Below are 22,434 nucleotides of genomic sequence, written 5' to 3'. Positions count from 1 at the left end.
TGGGGTTTTGTGGTAAAGGGGCTATAGCTAAGCCACTTGGGGCATGCAATGTTATTGGTGTCCATCCATAGTATGCTAATGAAGTAACCTGTTCTACATACTCCAGAGGGGTTAACAGTGGATGTCAGCTCTGAAGGACACACCCCTGTCATCATTATCAGAATTGATGTAAGAGTTTTGCACAATAGAGGTATAACTTGCAGAGTTGGTCAACCACATGACATGGTACAGCACCATATCAGCTCAGCAAATTTAATCCTTGTCTCTTATTTTATGTAAAATTATAAGTGCAAAGCCAGATTCCCCAGGCAAATTTTACTAAAATTATTAGCACACTATATTCTGCAGCAACAATTTTTACTCTCCAGAAAATCCAAATCCAAACAAAATTAGTAGTCTATTCTTGCTGAAGGCAATCTTGTATTCTGGATAGAACACATGAAAAAGCTTGCTGCCAAAGGACTTCTCCAATCTGTAGCCTCTACTCTATGTCTGTAATGATGGGAGGAATTTCATGGAGCATGCAAGAGTAGGAAATATGGCACGTGAAGTAACTTAATTAAGTAAGACTCAAATTCTCAATTTCCCGATGGCATGTAGAGATGCAAACGGCATGCCGAGCTTCACACCAGTCTGTGGCAGGATCATACTTGTCATACATTTCCGTGCAATCAATAGTCATTGGCATAACATTTTGAAGTTATGCTGCACTTCAAAATAAAGTCGTGGGAGAGCTAATGGAAATAGTCAGTCAAGGAAAGAAAATGAGGAGTCCAAGAAGGAGTGTCAGTACTGCCCAAATGTGGGTTCCCCTCATGGTACTAGCTGGCAGAGTCCTCATAGAGTTTTGACTTCATCTACATTTCAATTATCGTCAGTGAGCGTGGTCCCAGACAATGTCCTTTATTTTGATTCGATTTACTATTAACGCACAGTGAAAAGTATTGTTGCTTGCGCACTGTATAAACAAAATATACTGTTCATAGAGAAGGAAATGAGAGAGTGCACAATGTAGTCTTACATAGCTAGGGTGTAGAGAAAGATCAACTTAATGCAAGATAGGTCCATATAAAAGTCTGACAGCAGAAGGGAAGAAGCTGTTCTTGAGTCGGTTGGTACGTGACCGGAGACTTTTGTATCTTTTTTCTGAAGGAAGAAGGTGGAAGAGAGAATGTCTGAGTGTGTGGGGTCCTTAATTGTGTTGGTTGCTTTGCCAAGGTAGCAGGAAGTGTCGACAGAGTCAATGGATGGGAGATTGGTTTGCATGATGGATTAGGCTACATTCATGACCTTTTGTAGTTTCTTGTGGTCTTAGGCAGAGTAGGTGTCATGCCAACCTGTGATACAATCAGTAAGAATGCTTTCTATGCTGCATCTGTAAAAGTTGGTGAGAGTCATAGCTGACATGCCAAATTTCCTTTGTCGTCTGAGAAAATAGAGGCATTGGTGGGCTTTCTTAACCATAATGTCAGCCTGGAGATACTAGGACACGCTGTTGGTGATCTGGACAATGCATAGACACAATGCATTGCAAGCATAGAAGGAAGGGATAGCTGAGGCTGCAAGTTTAGCTACGAGTCACAGAAACATAGAAAATAAGTGCAGAAGTAGGCTATTTAGCCTTTGAGCTGGCTCCACATTTCATTATGATCATGGGTGATCATTCAACTCAACAGCCTGACTCCGCTTTCCCCCACATATCGTTTGATCCTCTTTGGCCCAAGAGCTATATCTAACTCCTTCTTGATAACATACAATGTTTTGGCCTCAACTGTTTTCTGTGGTAGTGAATTCTCACCCAGAGTTTTACTGCACTGAAAATTATAAAAAAATCTCCTCATCTCAGTCCTGAAAGATTTACCCCGTATCTTCAGGCCATGACCCCTGATTCTGGACTCCCCCACCGTGGGGAACATCCTTCCTGCATCTGTCTAGTCTTGACTAGTCTTGTTAACATTTTATCAGTTTCTCTGAGATCCACACTCTGCCCCCACCCCCTCAATTTTTCTCAACTCCAGAGAATATAATCCTAACCAACTTAATCTCTCTTTATATGTCAATCCCGCCAGCCCAGGAATCAGCTTGGTAAACCTCTGCACTCCCTCTGTAGCAAGAATATTCTTCTTCAGATAAGGAGAACAAAACTGCACATGATATTGCAAGTGTGGTCTCAACAAGGCCCTTGTATGATTACAGCAAGACATCCCTGCCACTATACTTGAACTCTCGCTATGAAGGCCAACATACATTTGCCTTCTTCATTGCCTGCTGCACCTGCATGTTTACCTTCAGCAGCTGGCGTACAAGGACACCCAGGTATTGTTGCACCTTTCCCTCTCTTAATTTATAGCCATTCAGACAACCTGTCTTTTTATTTTTGCGGCCAAAGTGGATAACCTCTCATTTATCCATTGTGTTGCATCTGTTATACATTTGTCCACTCAGCTTGTACGAATCAAACTGAAGCATCTCTGCATAGGCCTCACTGCTCACCCTCTTTGTATCATCTGCAAATCTGGTGATATTACATTTAGTTCCCTCACCTAAATTAATAATATATTGTGAATAGCTGGGGTCCGAGCATCCCTGTGGTACCCCATTCGTCACTGTCCTCCGTTTGGAAAATGACCCATTTATTCCTACTCTTGTTTCCTGTCTGCCAACCAGTTTTCTGCCCATCTCAATACACTACCACCAATTCCATGCACTTTAATTTCATATGCTAATCTCTTCTGCGGGATTTTGTTAAAAGCCTTCTGAAAATCCAAATAAACCATATCCCCCCCCCCCCCCCCCCCCATTATGTCTACTGGTTACATCCTCAAAGAATTTCAGTTGATTTCTCAAGCATGGTTTCACTTTTGTGAATCCATGTTGACTGTCAAATTCTTATTTACCAAGTGTTCTGTTGTAAAATCTTTGATAGATTCTAGAATTTTGCCCACTATTGCCATCAGGCTGACTGGTCTATAATCCCTTGCTTTTTCTCTACCTCCCTTTTTAAATAGTGGGGTTTACATTAGCTACCTTCCAATCCGTAGGAACTATTCCAGAGTCGATAGAATCTAGGAAGATGACCACCAATGCATCCATTATTTTTGGGCCATTTGCTTAAGTCAATAGTGGGCAAAATTCTAAAATCTATTATCAAAGATTTTACAGCAGAACACTTGGTAAATAAGAATTTGACAGCCAGCATGGATTCATGAAAGGGAAACCATGCGTAACAAATCAATTGAAGTTGCTTGAGTAGCCTGAGGTGCAGATTAACAGTCCCATCAATTGCCCCAACACTGTTTCACCATGAATATTGATTTTCTTCAGTTCTTCCCTCTTCCTGCGTTCCCCTACATTTCTGATATGTTATTCATGTCCTCCAAATACAGAGTTTGTATTTCGTTTGTCAGCCCTTTCTTTGTACTTTATAAATTCCTCTGTTTCTGACTATAAGGATTATTGTCTTCCCAAACTTTTTCTCTTCATGTGCCTATAGAAATTTTTGCAGTCAGTTTTTATGTTCCCTGCAAGCTTACTCTCAAACTCTATGTTCCTCTTCTTAATCAATCTCTTCATCCAATTTTGCTGAATTCTAAACTGATCCCAATTCTCTGATCTTTTGCTTTTTCTGGCCAATTTGTATACTGTCTCTAATTTCCCTCATTAGTCATGGTTTGGCCGCTTTTCCCATTTAACTCTTGCATCTGACAGGAATAAACAATTACAGAAAATACTGGAAAATCTCAGCAGGTCTGACAAAATCTGTGGAAAGAGAATAGAGCCAATGTTTCGAGTCTGACTATTATTCGAGTTTACCCATGTGCTCTTTGAATGTTTACCATTGCCCTATTTGTCGTCATCCCTTTCAGTAAAGTTTCTCAATCCATCATACCCAACGTGTGTCTCATACCATTGTGTTCTCCTTTATTAGCATTCAGGACCCTCGTCTCAGAATCAACTATGTCAGTCTCCATCGTGATAATAAATTTGATCATATTATGGTCACTTATCTCCAAGGGGTCTCACACAACTAAATTGCCAATTATTCATTTCACATTATGCAATGCCCAGGCAAGGATGACCTGTTCTCTTGTTGGTTCCTCAATGTTTTGGCCCAGAAAATCATCCCATACACACTCCAAGAATTCTTCTTCTATTGTATTGTGACAAATTTGATTTGCCCAGTCTATATGCACGTTAAAATTATCCACAATTTCAGATATTTCTTTATTGCGTGCATGTCTAATTTCCTGTTTAATGCCATTCCCAACATTCACATGACGAGACAGAGTACAGGAATGGTGTGGCAACAATAATCACTCCCTCAATGTCAACAAAATGAAGGAGATTGTCACCCACTTCAGGAAGTGTAAAGGAGAACATGCCCCTGTCTGCATCAATGGGGATGAAGTAGAAAGGGTTGAGAACTTCAAGATTTTAGGTGTCCAGATCACCAACAACATGTCGTGGTTCCCCCCACTCCAGCATTAGAGTTAAGAAAGCCCACCAGTGCTTCCATTTTCTCAGAAGACTAAGGAAATTTGGCACGTCAGCTATGACTCTAACCAACTTTTACAAATGCACCACAGAAAGCATTCTTTTTGATTGTATCACAGCTTGGTATGCCTCTTGCTCTGCCCAAGACCACAAGGCGCTACAAAAAGTCATGAATATAGCCCAATCCATCACGCAAACCAGCCTCCCATCCACTGACTCTGTCTACACTTCCCGCTACCTCGGCAAAGCAGTTAGCATAATTAAGGACCCCACATACCCCGGACATCGTGTCTTCCACCTTCTTTTGGGAAAAAGATACAAAAGTCTGAGGTCACGTAACAACCAACTCAAGAATAGCTTTTTCCCTACTGCTGTTGGATTTTTGAATGGACTTACCTTGCATTTAGTTGATCTTTTTCTACACCCTAGCTATGACTGTAACACTACATTCTGCACTCTCTCAATTCCTTTTCTGTGAACGGTATACCTTGACTGTACAGCACGCAAGAAACAATACTTTTCACTGTATGTTAATGCATGTGACAATAATAAATCAAATCAAATCAAACCCTTATTATCCCTTTTTTTGTATACAATTCCCTTTTTGCTCCTTAGTGTTTCTCAGCTCTACCCATACAGATTCTACATTGCGAGGTAATTTTTCCCCACTATTGCGTTAATTTCCTCTTTAACCAGCAATGCAACTCCATTGCCTTTTTCTTTTTGTCTGTCCTGCCTAAATACTGAACTCCTGGATGTTCAGTTCTAATCCCTGGTTGCCCTATTGCCATCTTCTTGTAACCCCAAATATATCTTACCCATTTGAATCTATTTGCACAATTAATTAATCCACTTTGTTGCCACTGCTCCGCACGTTAAGGCACAAAGCCTTAAGGTTTGTCTTTTTAACATGACTTGTTCTGTTCCCACTATTTTTCACTGTGGCCCTATTTGATTTGGGCCCTTGATTTCTCTGCCTATCACTTATTCCCCTTTCTGTATTTTGTTCTTGTTCTTGATTTTTAACTTAGCATAGGTTCACATTCCACTGTAATTTTAGTTTATATCCTCCCAGCCACCCTAGCAAACACTGCTCCTTGGACTTCTGCCCTGGTCCTGCCCAGGTGTAACCTGTCCAATTTGTACTGCTCCCATCTCCCCCAGAACAGGTTCCAATGTCCCAGGAATCTAAAACCATCCCCTCATACCATCTCTTCAGCTACATGTACATCCAATACATCCTGCTACTTCAACTCTGACTAGCACATGGTTGTTGTTCGTCCATCGTCATTGATGAGGACCACCACACCATTTGTCATTTTGAGGCTGGATACGGTGTGTCCAGAGATGACTGATCAGGCCAATTAAGGCAGGGAATGTCCTGGCACATACTGGAAGACTTGTGTAGGCACTGCGATTGTTGCGCTGGCGGCTGTGGACTTGCGCAGCTCGCACTTAAGTTGTGCTTCAGCAACATATCTTGCTTCGTAAGCTTGACAGCCCTTGTGGATGAGGCAGCGCCAGATAGGATGGTTTTGTGCCAGCGTTCCCTAAGTGGTCGTGTCTATGTCAAATGACTTCAGGGAGGCCTTGAGTGTGTCTTTGTAGCATTTTTTCTGTCCTCCATGTGAGCGTCTTGCAGCAGAGAGTTCCCCAAAAAGGAGCTGCTTGGGTATGCGCTCATCTGGCATACGGATGAAATGACCTGCCCACCGAGTTTGCACTTTCATCAGCAGTATGTGGACTGATGATAGACTTGCTCTAGAGAGAACTTCAGTGTCTGGTACGTTGGCTTGCCATCTGATGCGTAATATTCGGCGAAGACAAGTCATGTGGAAATGATTGAGCTGTCTTGCATGCCTTCGATACACAGTCCACATTTTACAAGCATACAAGAAGGTAGTGAGTACCATGGCACTGTAGACCTTCAGTTTTGTTGCTGGGCTGATTCCTCGACGTTCCCATACAGTGAAGCACACGTGGTAGGATTCCTGAGACCACCATCTTTGAGGTCCTACTTTTCAACTTACCCCCGAGTTCCCTAAATTCTGCTTTTAGAATGGACAATACACTGCTGGACACTAACATGAACATTCAATAAAAGAGTGAACACAAAAAAAACGTTGTTCCTTCTATTTCTTCTACAATAAAGGGATTGTCCATCACTCTCCTCTAACCAGCAATCTGTGTCAACCGTGACTAACAAATAGGAATGATACACAAATGCATCGAGTGAAATCAGTGTAATGGGAAATATTTACAAGTGAAATTTAATTTTGAATAACACCTGTACCACTTTTGTGCTCTCCAGTCCTGTGTCATTGCCAGTGTTAGGCTGTAAAGTTGAGGCCATAATGCTATGCCTCCCTATTTTGCCAAGAATCTCCTTAACAACCCACCTCTATCTACAGCATTGTCAGCTGACAACAGGTTTCTTCACTGAAAAACATCCATCGCCGCGAATCAAATGCGCTTTCTGTGCACATTGCTGGCACTTTAAATTTTAATTGTAATGGCATGGGAAACAGACAGAAGCTTTTATTGACCTCAATCGAGTCCTGCAATGTGAGCCTTTTGCTGAAGCTTCTTAATGAAATACTACCAACAATAATACTCTGTAACACAAAAGATGCTTATGAAGGTTCCATACTCGTAAGCATAAAAACTCCAGGAAATTTTGTGTGGGATTATCCTAGATTTCAGTTATTGTTATTATTTTATTCTTACCAACTGACATGAGGATTATTGAGGGACTTTGACCTCAGTGTATGAATGTAATGTACCAATTGCTGTTATTGGGGACATGCAGCAGTGTTTGAGGAGCTAAGTGGGCTGGCAAGGTATTTTTTTAAGTTGTATGAGCCAAATGCAATTTAAATAGTAATTCCAATTTGAGATGCCACTTTCTATGACCTCGTGCATACAAAGCATTTTGGGTGGTATGAATATTACTTCAGTGAAAACAAAAAATGGCTTTGCACATGTTTCTTTTATGTAAACACACACGACTGAAGAATTATAATGCTTTTTAATGACCTCGATTTACAGGTATCAAGCTGAGTAGAACTAGCTTTCGTGCAAGCTTGTTTGACACATTATCCCATTTCATTCAGTTTGATGATTTATTCGGCACTTTTCTTGAGGCATATTAGCAATCTAGCAAGCTGTTTTGACATGGTGCAAATAGAATCTGACGTTGAAGATAACTGACCAAATATATGTTTATGATATGACTAACAGCAATATGAATAAAAACAGATATTGCTAAATGCCCTTTACTTGGTTTTAATTCATTGTAAATGCTATAACTTATAATCAAATCTTAAATTTGGAACTGGCCTTGGACTTACCATATTGGATTTTATACTTTGAGGACTATTAATCCAGAAACTCAACTACTGTTCTGGGGACCTGGGATTCAAATCCTACCATGGCAGATGGTGGAATTTGAATTCAATTAAAATCAAATCTGGAATTATGAATCTATTGATAACCATGAAACCATTGCCGATTGTCAGAAAAACCCACCTGGTTCACGAATGTCCTTTAGGGAAGGAAATCTGCCATCTTTATCTGGTCTGGCTTACATGTGACTCCAGAACCACAGCAATGTGATTGACTCTCAACTACCCTCCAAGGGCACTTAGGGATGGGCAATATATCCTAGCCAGCCAGCAATGCCCATGTCCCATACATGAATAAAAAAAAGTGGAGGTTACAGAGCATATCTTATTTACATTAGGCTGATGGGGTTGGAATTGGACAACTATGACTAATGTTACACTAAAAACTACCAATTTAATAGCACTTTGCTCTGTATCCAAGAATGCCTGAAAAGTATTCAATATCTTACTGGCCTCAGATGATTATCAGGGATCTGGGGCAGCCACCTATAAACAAGCATTGGGACCCATGCATATACCTGTTTTCAAACCTTCCAAAAAATCAGGCTGCCCTTAACTGAATTGATGCTTGGGCTTTCCTACCATCTCTGCTACCAAAGTAAATATTGATTTTCTTAAAAATTTTGATCAATTCAGCCTTTTATCTCCTGAGATCCTGTATACAAGAATATACAGGATTCTGTCAAGTGTAATATGGTTGACAGGCTCCTAGTGTAAGGAGCAACATATAAATGAATAGCCTGAACCTTCTGAGGCAAGGCAATCATCATTGATTGCCCCTCTGCTCCGACTTGTCCCACCGTGACACTGCTGCACATCTCTGGTTGAGTCTTCCAAGCCTGATTTGTTCAGAAATGTGGAGCAGAGTGCTGTAGTGTATGGAAGAACTGGGCATGCCCCCGCTTCCTGGCACTAGCTACTGTATGGTAAGTTTAAATGTCCAGTGTGAATTGTAATGAATAGATGAATGGGTTAGGTGGGTAGGGTGATAGGGTGGTAGATGGCTGATGTGGTAGGTGAGTAGGGTTATTGGATGGCAGATGAGTCAGATGGCAGTCTGTAGGGTGGCAGGTGAGTGATGTGGATAGGTGGGTAGGCTTGGAAGATGTGCAGCAGTGTCAGGGTGGGCAAAAGTTGGAGCAGAGGGGCAATCGATGATAATTGCCTTGCCTCGGAAGATTCGAGCTATTCATTTATATGTTGCTCCTTAGATGACAGCATGTTTGGTTAAAGTCAGATATAACCTGTTAACATAAAACATACAAAATAGGAACAAAAATAAGTCATTTGGCATTTCTTCTTTACACTAACATTCAGTATGACAATGGATGATCCATCATCTTAGTTCATCTTTCTGCATTATCCCCATTTCTCTTATTCAACAATTGATGATCCACAGTTCCCTTGGTTCGAAAATTCCCAGAGTCCCAAACCTTGGAGTGAAGAAATTTCACCTCATCCCCGTCCTAAATGACCAAGCCCTTATTCTAAGACTGTGATCTTGTGTTTTAGACTCCCTAGCTTGGGGAAACATTTCTCATCATCTAACCTATCGTACTCCTTAAGAATTTTATATCTTTCCATGAGATCACCTCTCATTCTTCCAAATTCCAGGGAATATATGCTTAATCCCTGCTCAGAGGAGTTTTCTCCAGGAATCAATCTACTGAACTTTCACTGTAGCCAATATAACATCCCTTAGTTGAGGAGACGTAAACTCCAATATTGTCCTCCAGGTGTAGTCTCATCAAGGCTGTGTATGATTGCAGTAAGATTTCTCCACTTTTTCACTCCAATCTTCCTGTAATAAAGGCTAACATGCCATTTGCTTTCCAAACTGCATGTTGTATTTGCATGTTAACTTGCTGTGACCCCTGTGCAAGGACACTCAAATGTCTCTGTGTATGAATATTTCCCAGTCCTCTTGCCATTTAAAAAATGTTCTGCTTTTCTATTTTTCCTTCTAACCTGGATAACCTATACTTCCTTACATTATATTCCATTTGCATGTCCTTATGCACTCACTTAACCTGTATCAATCCCTTTATAGCCTTTTTGTGCCCTTCTCACAGATTACTTTCTATGTAACTTGTGTCATTAGCAAACAATAAACACAAGGCATGCAGTGTCCTCATCCAAATCATTGATATAGATTGTAAGTACCTGTGAACAAGTACTAGTCCTTCTGATACTGTGCCAGGTACAGTGAAAATGACACATCAGTTGCATTCTGTTTTCTATCCATTCATCAGTTCCCAATATATGCTAATGTATTACTCCTAATCCTATTTACCCAGATTCAACGTGATTTATCTCGAATGATGCTTAGGTGCCTCAGGATACTCCAAGTCAGTCTTATAACATTGAAAACACACTTATCTCTTACCCTCAGATCACGGGTGCCTCCCCCACCCCCGCCACCCCCCCCATCAATAATATTCTTTGTCCCTCTCTATCAACATCTGTCCTGTGGCTACATCCAAGATAGTGTCCAGTAACTGAACTCCTATGCCTCCCTAAAACTATTCATAATACATAAGATAACAAGAATAAAAGAATGCTTACTCAGTGCACCAAAACAACCTTGGGTGGAATAAGTTTCAGTCTTTAGCTGCCTTATTAACCAATGATGGTTACCTCAGAAGCCTTGTTCTAAACTAGAAGATTTGTTCTGAAGTAAAAGCCTTATTCTGAAATGTAAAACTGCAAAAGCACTTTGGCAGTTTCTTCCAAATCTAGACTTCTTCTGGAACTATTTGTTCATTAATGTGTGTACATTCATAAAATGTTTCACATGAAGTCAAATTGTTCAAAATATAATGTATCTCTCAGAGGTGAGTTTGAAACTGGAGGAAGGGGTGCGTGTTTGGGTAAGAGGATGCAGGGTGGAGATCCCACACCCTCCCATCTCCCTCCAGTTAAGTCCAGGACAGGAAGACTTGTATTTATCCTCTTCACCAGAGACCAGTTGAGGTCCTCAAGTTGCCACATCCTGCCAATGCTGGAAATCTACCAGTGGCAGTTGGGAAACCCATCATCCAGAAAGACACTACTGCCAACCCTATAGGGTTTGCCTGCAGCATTCTTGGGGAGGTCCCTGGTTCTCAGGCATTCGATAGCCCATTGAAGAACCTGAATATCTGGAAAGCGAGCCCTGAAGGAAGCCACCCACCTTTGGCACATTCGTTTGCGAGCCTTTACATTGGATCCCATACAATATGGGCAGTGGTCACTGTACTCAGTAATACTGCCGGTACTGGAGAACCGCTAACATTTGATCGGCTGGCAGTTCTTGGGGGCAGAATATCGCCCTATATATGGCTGTGTAGCAATTAAGTAACCTGGGTGGAACCAGGATCCCTGGGGCCAGAGTTTTGGCAGCCATTAAGGAAGTTTATTCTGTTAAGGCTCCAAGAGCTTCGGTTAATGGGGGTGCCACCAGATTTTGTCATGGAGGTTGGGATACATGTTGCCCATGTTGCCAATTATGGGCTTCATGCTAATACTGTCAGTCATGGGATCCAGAGGTATTTCAAATGCTTCAGATTTGATTTCAGGGCCACGACGTGAAGGAGCGAGAGAGACAAATGTAACAGATAGTAAGTAGCTCAGCAAACTTCTAACATCAGAGTCCATATGCAGTGCCAGACAGGCTTTGCAGCACCAGAGAGAACCGTTGAGTGCATGATAGCTTCAGGATACTTGAAGCTGACAGATCCATAACAAAACATCTAGAGGCAATCTCTCCAGATGCTTGGACAGCTGTCATTGAGACATGATTGGAGAGGGCTGTCTCCTCCTGCTTCTAAAAGACAGGGACAGGCTTAGCGACAAGTTCCCCACAGGGCTTCACTGATCTCATTTGTGCCATTAAAATGTCTTCCTGTTGCTCAGTAGTACACACAAGCAATGTCCAGTTATTAAAACATGGCAGGAATTGGCACACTTGATGCCACTATCTTTCAAAATGGATGCAGATTTGGCCCCTTTTGCTTGCCTCTTCCAATGCTTGTACGTTAAAACTGAAAGGACGCAGGGCCAGACTAAGCAAGCAGCGTGACACAGAACTATAAAATACAACAGGTCCAGACATAACATAACATTACAGATAACCAAAGGTTGGTGATACAAGAGCCATATCAGTCCCAACGGAGCCTCATTTTAAGGGTTTACAAATCAAACACTTTGCACTATAGGAAAAGGTGATGCCAAAAACACTGGTGGTGTGAAAGCACATGCTCAAATTTCTGCACGCATCTATATTGGCATGAACATGTACTACCACTCAGGCATATACAGTCAGACACATTTGCACGCACATGTATATTCACAATCACACAAACAATACGCGGTATGTTTTTGTAGAAAGGTTATCAGGAGCAATGTTTGGGCCACGCATGAAAAATCTGTGGGTAATCTATTTATGATGGAAAAGGAGAAGATACAAACATTCATAAAGTGACCAGAAATAGTTCAACACAAACATATTTATATAGCATTCTTAATACAGCAGTACATTGCAAACTGCTTCACAAAAGCAATATCAAACAAAATTTGACACAGAAAGACTTAACAGTGCAGATGGCCAAATTTCTGGTTAATAAGCTGTGTTTTAAGGAATATCTTAAACAAAGAGAAAGCAGTCAAGAATCAGAGAGGTTCGAGGAGGGAATTGCAGAGTCTAGGGTCAAGAAGGATGGCTGCCAGTGGTGGAGAGATAAATATTGGGAGTACACAGAATCCCAGAATTGGAAGAGTTCAGAGATTTCGAAGGTCCATGAGGCTGGAGGAGATTGCAGAGATGGGGAATGGTGAGACAATGGAGGGATTTGAAATCAAAGATGAGACATTTAAAGTTGAGGTGTTGTGGGCCAGAAGCCAATCTAGATTAATTAGCACACAGGTAATGGGTGAAATTGGTACAAATTAGAATGCTGGCTACAGAGTTTTGGATGAACACAAATTTTTGTATGTGAAAATTGGGAGGGTTGCCAGATTAACATTGGAATTGTCAAGTCTTTGAGGTAATATGGATCATTGTATTTCGGGTTTGAGAACAGCTGAAACAGATTTGGAGTTGGGCAGTGTTCTGGAGGTAAAAATAGGCAGTATTAGTAATGGAACAGATATGTAGGTGTTCAGAAACTCTTTTCATAATCAAATGCAACATCAAGATTGGAAACAGTCTGGTTCAACTGGTGACTGTTAAGAATGGCTTAGTCCTCCTAATATTTAGTTTGGAGCAATTTTCTGTTCATCCAGTACTGGATGTCAGACAAGAAGTGGACAAACCAGAGACGTCAACAGAGGTGATGGTGAGATCAACCTGAGTGTTGTCATCAACGATGTAGAACCTACTATACTATTTCTCAATAATGTCATCTGCGCAATATGCAGGTAAAAAATAATAGGGTGCTAAGTGAAATTTCTTGGGGAATCAGAAGTAAAAGTGGGAGAAAGGGCAAAGAAACCACTGAGAGTAACTCTCTGGCTACAATTGGAAGGTAGTCATGAGAACCATAGTAACCCTACAGAGTAGAAGGGGACCATTTGGCCCATCAAGTCTGTACAGATTCTGACTGGGCATCTTACCCAGGCCCTATCCCTGTACATTTCTGATATCAGTGTTTCATTAAGTTTCTTGCAGACAGGGATTGTCTGGATTATCTCATTCAAGTTGCCATTGCTATTCTTCCTGGAGATGCTGCAGTCCCAGTAGCCAATCAGATTGTTCAGCCATTCCCAAGGGTAGAAATGCTGTCCACTGCAAGGTGGGAATCTGACCCTTAGCCTGTTGAATCTGCTGGCAGTGTGTTACTGCTGCAGAACAAGCTGTTCTATATCATTCTGCTCGGGACCTGCACTCCCCTCACCTTGCCTCACTATGAAATCCAGCTCCATGACTTGTTTGATGCATTTATGCTGTGTTGCTAATGCTGCTGATGATCACAGCATTGGAATGATCCTTGGTCTAGAAGGTGAGGCCAATTGTGATCCTAAAAGCTACTGACAAAAAGGTGGCTGTATCCCATTTGCAACATGTGACAGTATGTGACATAACTCTGTGATAGCTTCCTTTGGAAAATGAAGCTGCCCCTCAGCCATGCACAAGAACATTTCTACCTGTATACACTTGCAAGAGCATACCAGCCTGTGGGTACCATGTCCCACTGGTGAAGCATCACTATGATGTGGAGATGCTTGTGGGTTTAATATCAAATAAACTGGCTGGACTTTAACCTGCGGTTGTGAGACTTCTTACTGAAGCATCACCAGCCAGGCACCCCTCCATTACTCTCCCCCTTCATCCAACAAGGGATGGTGGTCCATAAGGGGAAACGATTGTGTGTTGTCTAAGGGAAGTAATAGTAAGTATTCAGCAAATGGCACAAAGACTGCAACAAAAGATGACTGAAATATAAACTGCACCTCTTCACATTGGACTGAGGTCATTTAAATACTCAGGCATTTCTGTGATGCCTTGAAACCATCAATGCAAATACGTAATGGGTGTTAATGTAAAGCAGGGCAACTATGGCAGCAATGACAGAAAATGGGATGTGAGACATCATCACAACAATACCTCCTCACTTGTGTGTATTTTCCCGGAACTGGACAGGTGCCTTTGCTGACTGCAGGAAAGATTATGGGCTGGAGAACCAATCATAAGATCAGCATCCCATTTTCCACTCCTACCCACCTGATTGATGCCACAAAGTCAATTGAAGGCCAGCTGAAAATTTTAGACTCTCCATTCCTGTAGATGTACAGTTTACAGCAAACCATTGAAGCATATTCTCTCCATAATCAGCTCTGCTCAGTATAAATCTAGGTTTTGCTTCTGGCTATTGGTTTGACCTCGGGTAGCCAATCAACTGGAACAAAAAAAGCCATTTAGATTTTTTTTAAAGATCTAAGCAGTCAAAATCAACTTGTATGTTTGTGCTCTTTTATTTGTCAAGCTCATTATTTTAAATAATATCTCTCAAATGAAATATAAAAATTGTGGTGTCACATCTCTTTTGTTAGACTGAACTAAACGTATGAATTGCATTTCATTGCACTTCCAACCATTAGTAAGAAATGTATGTGGCAGTTACTTTTAGTGTTATGTTCAAATGTATTATATCAAAGGAACATATCCTGCAGCAATCATGGTGCAATTTGCTTTTTTTTAGGCATTACTTGAAACTCAAAACCTCTTGCGAACCCAGGTTCCCAATTTCACCTTCAACCTCGGATATTCTGGAAAATTCTACCACACAGGTGAGAATGTCGACCAAATAGCAATTCAACTCTGATTTTGTCACAATATTGAAATGTCCTTATGTAAGGTGAAATATTGTGCATTGATATAATGCTTTTATTACTGAGAAAATTGCAAGCTATGTAATGCACTGTGCTTGTGAGGGAATTTTAAAAAATATTGATTAAATAGATAAAGGAATGGACCCCAGGCCACAGCTGGAGAGGCTATGAGAAGTCAATGAGAATTGCTGATAAAGGTTAGTTAGAATCATAGAATCCCTACAGTGTAGAAGGAGGCCATTCGACCCATCAAGTCTGCACCAACTACCATCCCGCCCAGACCCTATTCCCATAACCCCACGTATTTATCCTGCTAATCCTCCTGACATTAGGGTCAATTTGGCATGGCCAATCAACCTAACCTACACATTTTTGGACTGTGGGAGGAAACCAGAGGAAACAAATGCGGACACAGAGAAAGTACAAACTCCACACAGACAATGACCCATAGGATGTTTGACAGATAAGCATTTCAGTAACCAGCATCTATATGGTGTACTACCTCCCTGGTTCCAGAGTAATGGAGATCGCTGAACATTTCTGAGAGGGGAGAAAGATATCACCATAACATAGGGGATAAAAAAAATCAAATTATGTCCCAAAAATTGGACTTTGAGTAAGAGCTGAGATTATTTACAAAATGGACATACAAGTCACTGACTGAATTGTTGCAGGGTGTTTCTTTGAGAGACAGTCGAACCCCAGCCTGTGGCCAGAAAGATATTTCTAAAAGCATCCAGAAATTAATTGTCATCTCTGGTGGAGACAATGGGACATAATGGCCATCCCAACAAGAGATTTCCTGTCTAATGCCCAAACGGATTTCTTTGGATTCACCTTCCCACTTGCAATATATAAAAGATGGATTAAAACCCAGCTGACTAATTGTCTCAAGTTATATGTCAGTGTATATGTCATGTGAGAACAAGTGCTGCAACTTTGACACAGAAGAAAAAGGCAGCAAGCATACATACAGTGTCTCTCCAAATAGCCTTTATTTATTGGTATATCTTGAATCCCCCTCTCTCTCTCTTTGACTTTGGAAGGCAGTCAGGTCAATAAAGAACCGCAGCTAAAAAGAGAACTGGGAAGACAGACTACAGATCCCTGGAATCACAAAACCGACTATTCGCCTGCTAAAGTCAACTCTACCTGTTCCCAATGGTGGGGGAGTCCAGAACCAGGGGTCGTAGTCTGAGGATTCAGGGTAGACCATTTAGGACAGAGGTGAGGAGACATTTCTCCATCCAAAGAGTAGTGAACCAATGGAATTCATTACCACAGGAAGTAGTTGATGCCAAAACATTGAATATATTCAAGAGGTAGCTGGATATAGCACTTGAGGTGAAGGTTATGGGGAAAAAGCAGGATTAGGCCGTTGAGTTGGATAATTAGCCATGATCATAATGAATAGTGGAGCAGGCTTGAAGAGCCAAATGGCCTCCTCTTCCTCTTATCATCTATATTTCTATGTTTCTACTGGAATCTCATATTGCAATGGCTCAATCACTTACTCCTCACAAGTCAAAGACTATTCAGTATGCCATTTTTATACTCAAATACTTTGTACTCAATTCTCCCTTCTAATCTGTATGAATGTATGTGCAAGTGTTTCATCATTTTCTTGTCTTTGCTGATGATTAAGAGTAGAGTGATGTTAGCAGTGATTGGCTGCATTGTATTTGTCCTGCATTTTATAGACAGGGCATAACTGGACAATTTTCCACATTCTCAGACAGTGTTGTAGCTAAACTGGAACTGCTTGGCTGACAGTGCAGTTAGGGTGCAGAATATACTAAATGATGGAGCATATGGTGGAGCTTATGATAAAACTAACCTTCTGAATGAAGAAATTTTTATCAAAATAGTCCATGAAGTTCTTAACGTGACTAATCTATGTATGGTAGAAGCAATATACATTCAAATGCATGGACCCATTCTCTGCAAGGAAAGGAATACGTTCAAGCATAGAACCTTTTGTAAGTTACTTTGAAGCATGGGGAAACCTAGAGGTGCTCACTGCTTTCTTGATGGTTGTACCTCAACCAATCAGAGATGACTTGCCAGCCAATCAGCACCCTTTGTCTTGCTATATAAATTGTAGCGGTCATTCGGAATTTTGCATTCCTATGTTTGTCCTGATGATTGCAAGATGAAAAACTTCAGCAACATGTCTCTCTTTTCCTTAATGTTCAAGGGCAGTTTTCCTCATCACAATCATTTAATTAACCCCATATTGTGAAACTTTGACCTGTACCCTTGATTCTGTAGCCAGGGGAAACAACCTCTGTGTCTACTCTATCAAGCCTTTTCAGAATCCTGCTTTTAAATGAGATCACCTCTTATTCCTCTAAAAACCTAGAGGATATAGACCCAATTTATTCATCCTGAAAATTGACATGTCACATATTCTGTCAGATTTCATGCCAGGTTGAAATAGCACCTGCTGTATTACTGGCAGAAGTATATAAATTGTAGAGTAGCATAGGATGGTGGCAACCATCCTACATTCTGTCACTAATCGCCTTCTCATAGACTTTGATAATTATATGCCTCTATCAAGCAGGTGCAGTTGGCAAGGCCAGCTAATCAGGGCAGAATTGGTTGTTTACAGAAAAACTGCTGAAGATAATCTTGTTTTTTTTAGATGTCTGGAGATTTCTCAAAATAGCCCACAGGTTTCTGCCAATTTCCAGTGCTGTTAGAGAATTGCCGCTTACATTCCTCATTATCCACAGCAAGGCTTTCTTTTCGGGAGAATTCAGGGAAATATATCCAAAACCTGCAAAGTGGGCTTTCCAATGGGGAATCTCTCTTTGCGTGTTATATATAAGGTGAAGCAGTGCAACTGGTGGCTGTGAGGGAAGCCAAATAAATATAAAACCCTACACTGCAGAAGGATGCCATTTGGCCCATCGAGTCTGCACCAAACACAATCCCACCCAGACCCTATCCCAATAACCCCATGCATTCACCCTAGCTAGTCCCCCTGACACTACACTAAAGGGCATTTTGCATGGCCAATCCACCTAACCTGCACATCTTGGGACTGTGGGAATCGAACCCGGGTCCCTAATGCTGTGAGGCAGCAGTACTAACCACTGTGCCAACGTGCCATCCCAAATGAAGCATCACCAAAGGGGAGCCCGAACCATCCTAAAAGGATATATTGACTAAGATGAGCTCTTCTAATTCTTTCTCATGAACTGTACAAGTGTAGGCTAGGTAAATAGCCCACAGTAGGGTGACATGGACTGCAGCAGAGAAAATAATCAGATCTCTGAAATTTTATGCTGCCAGTTCATTTCAGGCAGCCACAGGGGAGTTTTGCCAAATTAGCAAGTTCACTCTATATTCACCAATTCCTTCTGTCTCACTGGCCCAGAGATAATAAAAAGAGCAATGATTTTTTTTCAGATTTATAGATTCCCTAGAAATATGAGGCTGTTTGATTGCATGCATGTGGCACTCCATGTTTGAAATGTAAATCTCCATATTTCTATCAACAAAGTCGTCATTTCTCTAAATGTGCAAGTCTTTTGTAACCATGGGTACGGCTTTTTGCATGTGAATTTACAATGCTCGGAACTTGCATAATGGCCCAGAACCCCTCTTCTCCCAGCGGGGCAGGGAAAGGGGAGTCATAGTCAGAAGACCAGATCTTGAATATTGTGTTCAATTGTGGTACCTTTCCAAAAGGAAGGATGTAATTGTGTTGGATGCGGTTCAGAGGAGATTTACTGGAGTGAGACCTGGAATAAGTGGGTGGTATTATGAGGGAAGGTTAGACAAACTGTGCTTGTTTCCATTGAAGTTTTGAAGAGTGAGGAGTGACCCTCGATTGAAGTATATAAGATCCTGAATTGCCTTGATAAGGTGGCTGTGGAAAGGATATTTCCTCCTGTGGCTGAGTCCAGAACTAGAGGGACAATGTTTTAAAATTAGGAGTCACCCTTTTAGGATGGAGATGAATTTTTTTCTCTGGACAGCTGTGCAATTTTGGAACACTCTGCTTCAAAGGTGGTGCAGGCAGGGTCATTGAAAATGTTTAAGGCGGAGAGAGATGAACTTCTATGAGGCAAGGATTTGATTGGGTTATTGAGAATACTTGAGAATTTTTGTTTTATTTGTTCATGGGATTTGGGCATCACTGGCTGGGCCAGTAGGAATGTAGAACACATACAGATCGGTCAGCCATGATTTTAACGAATGGCGGAGCAGGCTCGAGAAACTGAATGTTCTATTTCTGTTCTTTTTTCATCTGTTTGTGCACAACAGGACCATCCCCTTGGAAATCCCCGTGCAAAGACTGCACAGGAATTGCTGGCAAGTTTAAATTTTTGGTGGGCAATTATCCTGCATCTGGAATAATCCGAATCTCTGATTTAAATCAGAGACTTTGGATGTTTCTGGCTCTCTTTGCAGAATAGGTATCCAAGAAAGGTTAGAAGGGTTAAAACCACTTCTCGCTCCTCAGTAACTATGGTATTGATTTCCCCCCCACCCCCACTTACTCCAGCACTGATGCCTCCCTGTCTAGCCCCCCTATCCCTCTAACTATCAGGTCTGGGTTGGGAGGTCCATTGAGAAATTTGTAATCTCTGACCGAGTAGCAATCCACACCTCGGACATTTGAGAATTCTTTGCTACTTTTTTAGTCCAATGCACCTGCTGTATTTCACAAACAGGATCAAGGCACATAATGGCTGCTGTATGGCAAAGGTTACCTACTACTCCAGTGCATTTCTTTTGACACCTCTTTAACGCTGGAAGAGCATCTTATGATTTAGTCTGTTAATTCCAGAAACACTTTAGACCCAATCATCACGACTTGAATTTGTCTGGTTTTTACAGGGACGCTTGCAGAGGATGAAGGTGATGATTTGCTGCTAAAGTACGTGAATGAATTCTGGTGGTTCCCCCACATGTGGAGTCACATGCAACCTCATCTCTTCCACAACGAGTCAGTACTGGCTGAGCAAATGATCCTCAACAAGGAGTTTGCATTAGTGAGTATTAATTGGTTTGATAATATTAAGAAACTCATTTGAAGAGAATTAAAAAAGACTATGGCCTGAATTTTACTACCACGAGGCTCACAGAACAGCATTCTCCGTTAGCCTCAGGCAGGATCTTACGAGCCTTGAGTGGGCAAGGTTGTGAAATGCTGGCCTACTAGTAATGGCATTCTTAAAGAACATAGAACATAGAACATAGAACATTACAGCGCAGAACAGGCCCTTCGGCCCACGATGTTGCGCCGACCAGTTACAAAAACAATGACCCACTAGCCTATACCAATCCCTTTTCGTCCATAAACCTATCCAGAGATCTCTTAAACGCCCCCAAACTAGACGCATTTACAACCGCAGCAGGCAGGGCATTCCAATCCCTCACCACCCGCTGGGTAAAGAACCCACCCCTGACATCCGTCCTGTAGCTACCCCCCCTTAATTTAAAGCCATGTCCCCTCGTGCTAGCTTTCTCCATCCGAGGAAAAAGGCTATCACTATCCACCCTATCTAAACCTCTAATCATCTTATATGTTTCAATAAGATCCCCTCTTAGCCGCCTTCTTTCCAACGAAAACAACTCTAAATCCCTCAGTCTCTCCTCATAGGACCTCCCCACCATACCAGGCAACATCCTAGTAAACCTCCTCTGCACCCTCTCCAACGCCTCCACATCCTTCTTGTAATGCGGGGACCAGAACTGCACACAGTACTCCAAGTGCGGCCGCACTAGAGTAGTGTACAGTTGCAACATTACACTGCGACTCCTAAATTCAATCCCCCTACCAATAAACGCCAAGACACCGTACGCCTTCTTAACAACCTTATCTACTTGATTCCCAACTTTCAGGGATCTATGTACACACACACCTAGATCCCTCTGTTCATCCACACTATTCAAAGTCCTCCCGTTAGCCCTATACTCGACACATCTGTTGCTCCTACCAAAGTGAATTACCTCACACTTCTCCACATTAAATTCCATCCGCCACCTCTCGGCCCAGCTCTGCAACCTATCTAAGTCTCCCTGCAGACTATGACACCCTTCCTCACAATCTACCACACCTCCAATTTTGGTGTCATCAGCAAATTTACTAATCCACCCAACTATACCCTCATCCAGATCATTAATAAAAATTACAAACAACAGTGGCCCCAAAACAGATCCCTGAGGCACACCACTCGTAACTGTACTCCATGATGAATATTTACCATCCACCACCACCCTCTGTCTCCTATCTGATAGCCAATTCCTGATCCAACTTCCTAGATTACCCACAATCCCATACATCTGCATTTTCTGCAGAAGCCTACCATGGTGAACCTTATCGAACGCCTTACTAAAATCCATGTATACCACGTCAACTGCCTTGCCCCCATCCACCTCTTTGGTCACCTTCTCAAAAAACTCAATAAGGTTAGTAAGGCACGACCTACCCGCTACAAAACCATGCTGACTATTTCTAATCACTTCATTACACTCCAAATAACTATAAATCCTATCCCTAATAATTTTTTCTAAAACCTTGCCCACAACAGAAGTAAGACTCACCGGTCTATAATTCCCGGCAAAGTCTCTGTTCCCCTTCTTAAACAATGGGACAACATTCGCTATCCTCCAATCCTCCGGGACTACACCAGAGACCAATGACGACCTGAAGATCTGAGCCAGAGGCTCTGCAATCACCTCTCTAGCCTCCCAGAGAATCCTAGGGTAGATCCCATCCGGACCAGGGGACTTATCTATTTTCAGCCCCTCAAGAATTTCCAGCACATCCCCTTTATCAACCGTAATACTGTCTATTTTACACCCCTGCAACCCAATGTCCTCCTCAGCTATATTCATGTCCCCCTGCGTGAACACCGAAGAGAAATATTGGTTCAATACTTCTCCAATCTCCTCCGGTTCCACACACAACTTCCCCCTGCTGTCTGTAACTGGCCCTAATCTTGCCCTGACCAACCTTCTGTTCTTGACATACCTATAGAACGCCTTAGGATTCTCCTTAATCCTATCAGCCAAATTCTTCTCATGTCCTCTTTTAGCCCTTCTCAACTCACTCTTCAACTCCCTCCTAGCCAATCTAAAGCTTTCTAGTGCACTATCTGAGCCCTCCAATCTCATCCGAACATAAGCCTCCTTTTTCTTTTTAACCATGGACTCAACTCTTTTAGTGCACCACGGTTCCCTAGATCTACCAAATCCACCATGCCTG

The 22,434-nt window shown here is 41.8% G+C and overlaps 1 protein-coding gene across 7 annotated transcripts in view; it reads left to right on the top strand.

The window, feature by feature from the left end:
• ndst3 (N-deacetylase/N-sulfotransferase (heparan glucosaminyl) 3) overlaps positions 1-22,434 on the top strand; it is a 765,674-nt gene that overhangs the window by 624,519 nt on the left and 118,721 nt on the right. For all 7 annotated transcript variants that reach the window (XM_080191467.1, XM_080191474.1, XM_080191492.1 and 4 more), the window contains 2 exons: positions 15,077-15,164; positions 20,061-20,215. In XM_080191467.1, the coding sequence (XP_080047593.1) occupies positions 15,077-15,164; positions 20,061-20,215 (243 nt within the window). The remainder of the gene's footprint in view (positions 1-15,076; positions 15,165-20,060; positions 20,216-22,434) is intronic.

This window comes from Carcharhinus amblyrhynchos, chromosome 1, assembly GCF_965287045.1.
Source record: "Carcharhinus amblyrhynchos chromosome 1, sCarAmb.v2.hapA, whole genome shotgun sequence".
Lineage (NCBI taxonomy): Eukaryota > Metazoa > Chordata > Chondrichthyes > Carcharhiniformes > Carcharhinidae > Carcharhinus > Carcharhinus amblyrhynchos.
Note: the sequence above shows the minus strand (reverse complement) of the source record. Positions and strands in the feature narration are given on the sequence as shown.